We start from the raw sequence: 10,524 nt of genomic DNA on the forward strand, positions 1-10,524 counted from the left end.
TTAAATTGCACAACAATTCCATGTGAATCTGATAACTAGAATGTGTAGACTTTCCCAGATACAGTTTATGTCGTCCTATCATTAAAAAGAATGTCTCAGATGACAACCGAACTGACATCATATTCATTAAGTACCAACGCATATTTTCAACTGGTTCTATTACCGAAATATGGTTCCTTTCCCCACACTTGTTTGATGTTCCCAGACTCTCTATGTTTAACAAAGGCTATTCAAGAGTCCTTCAGTAGTCAGAGAGAGAGGGAAGGGAGAAAGGTATTTATGGGGGGGTCATAAACCTTACCCACAGGCCAACGTCATGACACTTCTCTATCCTTCTCTCTCTCTCTCTAGCCTTCTCTCTCTCTCAAACCTTCTCTCGCTCTTTCTAGCCTTCTCTATCTCTCTCTCTCTCTAGCCTTCTCTCTTTCTCTAGCCTTCTCTAGCTCTCTCTCTATCCTTCTCTCTCTCCCTAGCCTTCTCTCTCTCTCTAGCCTTCTATCTCTCTCTCTCCAGTCTTCTCTCTCGCCTCTCTCTCTCTCTCTCTCTCGCCTTCTCTCACTCTCTATCCTTCTCACTCTCTATCCTTCTCTCTCTCTCTAGCCTTCTCTGCACGCTCTCTCTCTAGCCTTCTCTCTCTCTCTAGCCTCTCTCTCCCTAGCCTCTCTCTCTAGCCTTCTCTCTCTCTCTCTAGCCTTCTCTCACTCTAGCCTCTCTCTCTCTAGCCTTCTCTCTTTCTCTAGCCTCTCTCTAGCCTTCTCTCTCCAGTCTTCTCTAGCTCCCTCTCTCTCTAGCCTTCTCTCTCACTCTCCAGTCTTCTCTAGCTCCCTCTCTCTCTCTAGCCTTCTCTCTAGCCTTCTCTCTCCAGTCTTCTCTAGCTCCCTCTCTCTCTAGCCTTCTCTCTCTCTCCAGTCTTCTCTAGCTCCCTCTCTCTCTAGCCTTCTCTCTCACTCTCCAGTCTTCTCTAGCTCCCTCTCTCTCTCTAGCCTTCTCTCTAGCCTCTCTCTCTCTAGCCTTCTCTAGCTCTCTCTCTCTCTCTCACCTTCTCTCACTCTCTAGCCTTCTCTCTCTCTCTAGCCCCTCTCTCTCTAGCCCTTCTCTCTCTCTCTCTCTCTCTAGCCTTCTCTGCGCACACTCTCTCGTAGCCATGACTATAAAAGAAAGGCACAACTTCAGTTCCCCATAATTGTTCAGTGAAAATATAGATTGAGGCTATTTCATGTTCTTTTGACGGTATAAAGATAGCTGAGAACAATCAGTCTGAAACAATTACATAGTTCCCTGTGCATTTTTATTTTAAAGTGTAGAAATATATAACCCTACATTGCATTCTTTGCATTATCATGATATCATTGTTAGCTGTATCTGTGTATGTAGTCGACAGAGAGAAAGCCTATCAGTAAAGTATAGTACCCAGACAGCTATGACTATGGAGGGAGAGAGGGGGGACTCGGGTGTGTTCGTGGTGTATATTGATAGTAAAATAGATGTATCTTTAAACATTCAGCATTGAGTCCGATAAATATATTTACCAGTCCGATAAATATATATCACCAGTCAGATATATATATATACTACCAGAGCTGTATTTCAGAGGGAGCAGAGAGAGTGTTCAGACTGATGAGGTGCAGTGTCTGGGAGGTCTGGAACTGTAGCTACAAAGGAAAGAGAAAAAGAAAGAGAGAGATAAAATAAACCAGATTGACCAGAGAGATATGCCCTGATGGACTGGTAGGTCATATTCTGATAACTTTCTACATTTCTCCAGGGGACATTTTCTTTAAAAGCGGGCTATGACTGTTTCGTCTTCTTGCTCACAAGGTTTCTGTGGTAATAGAGCATTTCCTGTTCTCAGTAACCAATAGAGCATTGATCTTCTTGTTTGTTTAACTACAGTATGCGCTAACTGTAGCAGGATGCACATATAAAAAAAAGGCTAAGATTACATTTTTATATTGATAATTATCCAGAAACGTTACTTTCTTTATGTGGCTCACCTTCACTCTACTATATTTCACTAAATTCAACCTTTTTCCTCTTATTGTTCAAGTCTTACCAAATCCAACAGATATGACACCAGTAAAATGCCATGTAAACTGACCAAGGAATCACCACCAATGCACTTCCTGTAATCTGTGCAGTTGGGGACAAACAAACAAACAAAAACAGGCAATCTCGTTTGGCAGGAAAACATTTGGCTGTGACATTTATTAAATGAGAGCAGATGAATGGAGCAGAGTTGTATATCCAGGCTAACCTTTAGCTTGTTGAATATGTTGATGAAATTAGCCTCATGCCCTGGTGCTACGTGTTTATGTAGTAGAGCTCAGAGGCAGTGAGCGCTCAGGGCAGATGCTGCACGATGGAAGCATAGGGTAGCTCTCTATATTCATCAGTTGGCGAGGCACTCTGCTATAGTTCAGGTTTGCATAATGGAAACAGGAGTTAAACATGACTCTGCTGTTTGGCCTCGTAGGGAAAACCACTTCAGTTTCAGGTGACATTAATGTCCCAGTTCAATATAATTAAGTTTTGCTTGCGTAAAGAAAGTACAACTTTTATGTAAACTACGTACGCTTCATCTGCTTTTCACTGTTATATAACTGTACTGTATGATGACATTATAACGCCCCAGGAAATAATTTTATGTTACTTCATTGTAAACTGTATGAAAGCTACCAACATCCTTAACCACACACAAAACACGCACGCACGCACGCACGCACGCACGCGCGCGCGCGCACACACACACACACACACACACACACACACACACACACACACACACACACACACACACACACACACACACACACACACACACACACACACCTACCACAGATCACCTGGCCTCAGTACTGTACGGGTGCATGTGTGTATATGATGTGATACCTGTGAGAAGACGTGTATGTGTCCTGTTCCCACTGCTCTGGTAGATCAGGCTGTGTGTGTGTGTGTGTCTGTGTGTGTCTCAGTGAGGGGTCGGAACAGGGCAGGTGCTGGGGACAGGTCCCTGCCGGCTCATGGTCCAATCACTAATTAGGTTGAGGGTCTTTGTTCCTCCACCATGGGAAAGGCTCCTCTTCACAGCTCCCTAACCCCTCTCTCTCCCCTCTCAAACCCCTCTCTCTCTCTCCCCTCCCTAACCCCTCTCTCTCCCCTCCCTAACCCCTTTCTCTCTCTCCCCTCCCTAACCCCTCTCTCTCACCTCCCTAACCCCTTTCTCTCTCTCCCCTCCCTAACCCCTCTCTCTCCCCTCCCTAACCCCTTTCTCTCTCTCCCCTCCCTAACCCCTCTCTCTCACCTCCCTAACCCCTCTCTCTCCCCTCCCTAACCCCTTTCTCTCTCTCCCCTCCCTAACCCCTCTCTCTCACCTCCCTAACCCCTTTCTCTCTCTCCCCTCCCTAACCCCTTTCTCTCTCTCCCCTCCCTAACCCCTTTCTCTCCCCTCCCTAACCCCTCTCCTTAACCTGCCTAACCCCTCTCTTTACCCTCCCTAACCCTTCTCTCTACCCTCCCTAACCCCCCTCTTTACATTCCCTAACCCCCCTCTTTACCCTCCCTAACCCCTCTCTTTACCCTCCTTAACCCCTCTCTTTACCCTCCCTAACTCCTCCCTAACCCCTTTCTCTCCCCTCCCTAACCCCTCTCCTTAACCTGCCTAACCCCTCTCTTTACCCTCCCTAACCCTTCTCTCTACCCTCCCTAACCCCCCTCTTTACATTCCCTAACCCCCCTCTTTACCCTCCCTAACCCCTCTCTTTACCCTCCTTAACCCCTCTCTTTACCCTCCCTAACCCTTCTCTCTACCCTCCCTAACTCCTCCCTAACCCCTCTCTCTACCCTCCCTAACCCCACTTTTTACCCTCCCTAACCCCTCTCTTTACCCTCCCTAACCCCTCTCTTTACCCTCCCTAACCCCTCTCTTTACCCTCCCTAACCTCTCTCTTTACCCTCCCTAACCCCTCTCTTTACCCTCCCTAGCCCCTCTCTTTACCCTGCCTCTCCTCTCTCCTGTGTACCAGTACTCTCTCTCTCTGCTCCAAGAATCCAGCTCGTTCCGTCCAGACATTAGTCTTTACAGTAGGGGACATTAGCGAGACTATTCACTGTGGTTAAAGGACCTGCTCCTCTGGTGATGGTTAGACAGCTAAACACCTTGCTGAGGACAGACACACATATTTGAACCGCAACTAAGCACCTTGCCAAAGGCATAGGGATAAACCATGATTTATCAATTCTGATAAAATGGCATTTTAGTGTGTGTTCACTGCTTGTTTTCTAAGCTTTACAAATCAGTTTGATCTATTAGTGTACATCAGTATGGCTTTTTACTCCTTGTGGTGTTGTGAGGCAGGTTGGAGCGTGTCCACATGATGCTCTGACTTCTGTCTAGATGATGACATCAGCTCACCTGCTGCCCACCTACTCTCCCTACAACTACAGCTTATTGTCTCTTAAACAACAGTGTGACTTCACTGGTTTAACTCTCACTATAATCATCACAAAAACAACAGCTGGACTGAAGTCTTTTCTCCAGCAAAGTGACTCAGGGCCAGAGAGAAACTCACGCAGGCACACGTCTCGAGATGAACTACTAATCAGAGATGATGACTTCTGTTGTCTTTCATGTGAACACAGTTAACACACATAGAGCCCACACAATACACACCCAATACCAACCTAATTCATACAATACTAACACAATACACACCCAATACCAACCTAATTCATACAATACTAACACAATACACACCCAATACCAACCTAATTCATACAATACTAACACAATACACACCCAATACCAACCTAATTCATACAATACTAACACAATACACACCCAATACCAACCTAATTCATACAATACTAACACAATACACACCCAATACCAATCTAATTCATACAATACTAACACAATACACACCCAATACCAACCTAATTCATACAATACTAACACAATACACACCCAATACCAACCTAATTCATACAATACTAACACAATACACACCCAATACCAACCTAATTCATACAATACCAACACAATACACACCCAATACCAACCTAATTCATACAATACTAACACAATACACACCCAATACCAACCTATTTGATACAATACTAACACAATACACACCCAATACTAACCTAATTCATACAATACTAACATAATATAGACACAATGCCAACCTAATTGATACAATACTAACATAATATAGACACAATACCAATCTGATTCATACAATACTAACACAATGCCAACCTAATTCATACAATACTAACATAATATAGACACAATGCCAACCTAATTCATACAATACTAACATAATATAGACACAATGCCAAAGCAATGCCAGGCACATCCTCTCCACTTCCCCTCCTAATCCTGCCAGACAGATGGTTAGAGTACAAACACACACACACAAACACTTACAAACACACTTACAAACACACACTCTGCTTCTTTCACTACAAACCAGGTCAATCGCATAAAAAAAGCTTAAATTAATTAAAATGTATTGCTAGAAGTTTTCTTAGTCTAGTATTCAGTTCTGCAGGGAGGGACATTGCTAGAAAGCTCATAAAGAAAGTATAAATGAAGTTTAAAACCTGTAGATGTGAATGTTTGATACTATTGATGTATGTAGTGTGCCTTGTTTTTCCAGCAGCACTCATGACTATTCTGTCTTTACACATGTTACCCAAGCACAGTTTCTTCTCATAAACATAGAGTTTGAAATGGAACCAGATGGGAATATCTGTTCCCTATAGAGTCTGGTGCTCAGAATATCCATCCATATCATAAAAATAGCATGGAAATAGAGACAGACACCCAGAGAGAGAGAAATAAATGGATTGAGAGAGAGAGGGGGGGGCCCAAAGAGACCCACCTAGAGAGAAGATTAAGTTACCCAATTCTCTCTGCTACTAATCCAGGCTTTTCCCGGCACTGGCTGGAGGGCTGGAGGCAGAGGGTCAGATACAACCACAGCTATGGGGGGTTGGGTGGGGGGTATTAACATGGATGATGTGGCGGTGGTGGGGGGGCAGAGAAGGGTGGGGTATAAATACCTGCAGTAGACTTGCGGGTTTCACTCAGGTGGGCTCACAGGGAGGCCAGGGAGGAACACAGAGCAGATACTGGCCAGGTGACAGACACATGGGAAGCAGAAGGAGAGGGGAACAGCCAAGCACAGCAGCTTTTACCTGTCCAGGGAAGAAACGACAAGAAGTCAGCACCTGAGTGTCTACCTGAGAACAGCTAAGTGCAGAGAAGGTCAATCTTCCTGATCCTGTCCAGGTGAGAAGGAGGTCGTGAGATCATTGTGATGTCGTGCCAGGCGTTCAGCGCGGACTCCTTTACCACCCTGGCAGGAGACTCCCTGCCCCTCCTCATGCACCATGCCTCCGCTGCTGACTGCCTGCCCTCCTCCGCCTCCACACACACACACAACATGGTGTCCGCAGGTAACCTCTCACCCCGACCCCTAACCTCTGATCCCCGACCTCTGATAACACATTCTTTCTATACCTCTGAATCATTTCCAGTCTTCTAACAGTTGTGCTGGGTCCTGCTCTCTGTGGTGTAACTATGTTGAAGGCTGCCTTTTTGCTGTGTGTGTGTGTGGGTGGATATTAGCAGAGCTGTTATAGCTGAACCCTGAACATCTCTCTTAGATGTTTGTAGATAGAACATCTCCAGCTCTTGGCCTTGGAGAGATTCCACAGATGTGGATAGAGTTGTGTGTGTGTGTGTAGAGAGCGTAGGTGGGGTGTTTGTGTGACCCCCACTGCTATCAGGGCTGCAGACTGACAGAAATGTATTAACTAACACCCCCACACTGGCACGCGATTGCGCACACACACACACTGGGAGCAGGTAGCCTAGCGTTTAGAGCGTTGGGCCAGTAACCGACAGGTTTCTAGTTTGAATCCCTGAGCTGACAAGGTGAAAAATTGGTCAATGTGCCATTGAGCAAGGCACTTAACACGAACTGCTCGAGGGTCGCGTTGGCAGACACTGGCCGTGACTTGACTCTCCGAAGGGGGTCTCAGGGAGAGTTGGGAAATGGAAAAAACACATGAAATAGCACCCCCCAAATGATTATTATTATTATTATTATTACATGCACACAAACACACATCTTACTTTACAGCTGAAGATGAAGATTTTGGACTGCATCTGAACATTGTCTGCACAGTTTCTCCCTGCTGTGTCTGTCTGTAGAGAATTATTACTGTAGTATGGAGGACAGTAGGAGTGTTATTAGCCTGTCCAGTTTGAGAGCTAAATTAACAGTCCACATTCACTACGAGAAATGACTTCACCAGAAGAACACACCTGCTAACTGAGATCCAATGTTCTGTCCATCGTCATTGGAAAGGAACCCACACTATAGCTAATTCAACACTACAGCTTCTACAACAACGAATGTAAATCAACCACCATTCTATTGCTATCACTCAATACAGTTTCTTCCACAAGCAGGTGCACCCATGGACAATTACACAAGTACAGCAAAAAGCCATGTCTAAACTGATCTAAGGCCTCTCTCCCTCGTTCCCCCTCACCCTCTCTCCAGTCCCGTCAGGTCTGTCTCTCCTCCAGTCCTCCAAGCGTTCCCACATGCACCTCTCCACCTCCACCCTTGGCAACGCTCTCAGCAACGGTCCCCCCGGCCTGCACTACCCCGTCACACCCTGTCACTATAGCAACCAACAGACCACTTACGGCATGATGGCAGGTCAGTGATGATGGTGGTGGTGATGATGATGATGGTGGTGGTGGGGATGATGATGATGGTGGTGGTGGGGATGCTGCTGATGATAAAGGTTTCCTCCCTAGCTCAGGAGATGCTGTCTGCCAGTATATCTCAGACCAGAATCCTCCAGACCTGCAGCGTCCCACACCCCAACATGGTCAACGGAGCAAACACACTGCAAGGTACACACACACACACACACACACACACACACACACACACACACACACACACACACACACACACACACACACACACACACACACACACACACACACACACACAGCACACCCTTAATACAGCTTACACTCCCCTCTAGTGGCTGTAGCTGGTATCACAGTTGATGTTTCTCCATCTATTTAGGTTCATTGGCCCCTTGTCTGTATAAGTTTCCAGAGCATGGTCTGGGTGGGGGGTCGTGCTCTCTGAGCCACAGTTTCCCCCCACTGCCCCCGGCCATGCTGTCTGAGGAGCCGCCCCTGGGGGGCACTAAGGACCTCCGCCTTAGGAGCCGGCCACCAGATGAACCCCCCGACATGGACTCACCGCAGATACGAGAGCTGGAGAAGTTTGCCAACGACTTCAAACTCCGCAGGATCAAACTGGGTGAGTTAGATAGCTACTGTCTTTCTGTCCTGAACTGTTTAAAACAGTTACACATGCACACCCACAATGTAATGGCTGACTGTGTGTGTGTGTGTGTGTGTGTGTGTGTGTCTGTTTCAAAGGGTACACCCAAACTAACGTTGGAGAGGCTCTGGCTGCGGTGCATGGCTCAGAGTTCAGCCAGACAACCATCTGTCGCTTTGAGAACCTGCAGCTGAGCTTCAAGAACGCCTGCACGCTAAAGACCATCCTGGCCAAGTGGCTGGACGAAACAGAGCAGGCCGGGGGTGAGTGGACAACCATGATCTTACCCTGGGAGAGAGGGACAGCCATGACCTTAAAGTAATGAATGACTAAGGATGTGACCTTAATGTTGTTCTTTCCACAGCTCTGTTTAATGAGAAAATGGGCATGAATGAGCGTAAGAGGAAACGAAGAACCACTATCAGGTAACTGCCCTCACAATTTTCTCTTCTGCATCAGATACCTACAACATATTTTTCCATCAGGTAACTAACTACACATTACAATTACAGAGATGCTTAAAAGCTGTTTGATCAAACACCACCTCCCTCTTTAAACACTGCATCCCTCTCCTCCTGTAGTCTGGGGGCTAAGGAGGCATTGGAGCGTAGTTTCGGGCAGAAGATCAAGCCCTCATCTCAGGAGATTGTCCGTATGGCCGAGGGGCTACATCTGGAGAAGGAGGTGGTCCGGGTCTGGTTCTGTAACCGTCGGCAACGAGAGAAACGGGTCAAGACCAGCCTTCACCACAGCTCCTACATGATCAAGAACAGTCCTACGTATAGATAACCCTAACCCCTATCTGTCCTCCAATGCCAAAAAACCTTGAGTTCGGGTGTGACCTCATTCTTTAATTGGACCAAAAGCGTATTGTTCTTCAAGTGCCTGCAGCCTACTACCATTTCTCCCAGAAGTGCCCAAACCAACGTGTAACAATTTATGATTCCATGTCCGGTCGTTGTAAAAAGAAATGATACCCATGTGTCTTTATCATGATCTATTTATCTGAAATGTAATATATAAAACTGAATGATTATGAATGTGTACATCTAATTTAATGACAGGTGTGTTTTCAAGTCAGAGACATCTTCAACCCAGAGAGAGAACTATATAGAGACATTCTCAGACATTTTGATATGTAAGAAATCAAAACGCAATGTCCCAGTTGCGCGTGTCATTTTTCCATGAATAAATACATACAAACCAACAGTGTGGTGAGGACAGGAGATGATTTAAGTGATGAATATACAAGCACCTGTGTCCCTGTAGCACACTGGAGACATTATACTGCATCAGTGTAGAGCTGGGCTCAAAAGCAGGCCAGAAGTGCCAGTCATTGTCTTACAATCAATCATTCAGTACAGGGTAGATGTATAGAAATAAAAAAGAGAGAAAAAGGATTTAATGAAACATTTATCAGAGATGCAATTAATTAATTCATGGATTGTGCACTGACATTCATTTATTAAGCAGCTGGTGTTTCCGAGAGCCCAATAAAAGGGAGCTGAGCACCCTGCGCTGTATGACAGTGACATTTTACACATTCCCTGATTTATTGATGTGTTTTTGTGAATACAAACATCCAGCCCACTAGTCAACATGTGCATACCGCGCTAAACTCACCCAGTCATTATAACTGTAGAGTGGCTCCTATCTTATAGCTCTCTGGTGGAGGAATCTCTGAATTCATCTCCATAGCCCCTTCCCCCAGGATCCATTCACTCTCTGTCTTCATTGGGATATACTGGGAGAGCAGAACTGTAGGAATCTAGACAGAGTAACCTCAATAGGACAGGCATGAAATAAGGATAAAATTAGAAGGGAGTGCTCTGTGGTCTGAGAAAAGGTGGGATGCACTGTGGCACTACTGATACTGAGGGCCCTACATAATGAGCTCTACATGCTAATTCACAGCCTGTGGTATATGGCTGCGATCTCCAGCGGGACAAAGCTGTGTGAGTGTCAGGGCTGGGGTCAATTCAGGAAGTAAACATTAGTAACTGTTCCAAATTTGAAAAATCTGCATCTATTTTCAATGACTTCTCAATAAACTAAGGAGTAGAAGTTATTTATTTCAACAGTTTTTCCTTTTTGAATTTCAATTAAAATCACTTCCTGAATTGACTCCCTTCAATTC

At 45.6% G+C, this 10,524-nt stretch overlaps 1 protein-coding gene across 3 annotated transcripts; it reads left to right on the forward strand.

Annotated features, from left to right (window-relative positions):
* The first annotated feature begins 1,613 nt into the window (after nt 1–1,613).
* Nucleotides 1,614–9,537, forward strand: pou1f1 (POU class 1 homeobox 1). Of its 3 annotated transcripts, XM_029702615.1 has the most exons (8): nt 1,614–1,728; nt 6,296–6,462; nt 7,578–7,739; nt 7,841–7,939; nt 8,121–8,363; nt 8,486–8,650; nt 8,752–8,812; nt 8,969–9,537. In XM_029702615.1, exons 2-8 carry the CDS (start codon nt 6,324–6,326, stop codon nt 9,174–9,176), a joined length of 1,077 nt encoding a protein of 358 aa, XP_029558475.1. In that variant the 5' UTR covers nt 1,614–1,728; nt 6,296–6,323; the 3' UTR covers nt 9,177–9,537. The 3 variants fall into 3 exon arrangements, with proteins under 3 accessions (XP_029558475.1, XP_029558476.1, XP_029558474.1); XM_029702616.1 differs by lacking the exon at nt 6,296–6,462; XM_029702614.1 differs by lacking the exon at nt 1,614–1,728 and having other exon boundaries at nt 6,086–6,462.
* The last annotated feature ends 987 nt before the right edge of the window (nt 9,538–10,524 follow it).

Source organism: Salmo trutta, chromosome 20 (genome assembly GCF_901001165.1).
Source record: "Salmo trutta chromosome 20, fSalTru1.1, whole genome shotgun sequence".
Lineage (NCBI taxonomy): Eukaryota > Metazoa > Chordata > Actinopteri > Salmoniformes > Salmonidae > Salmo > Salmo trutta.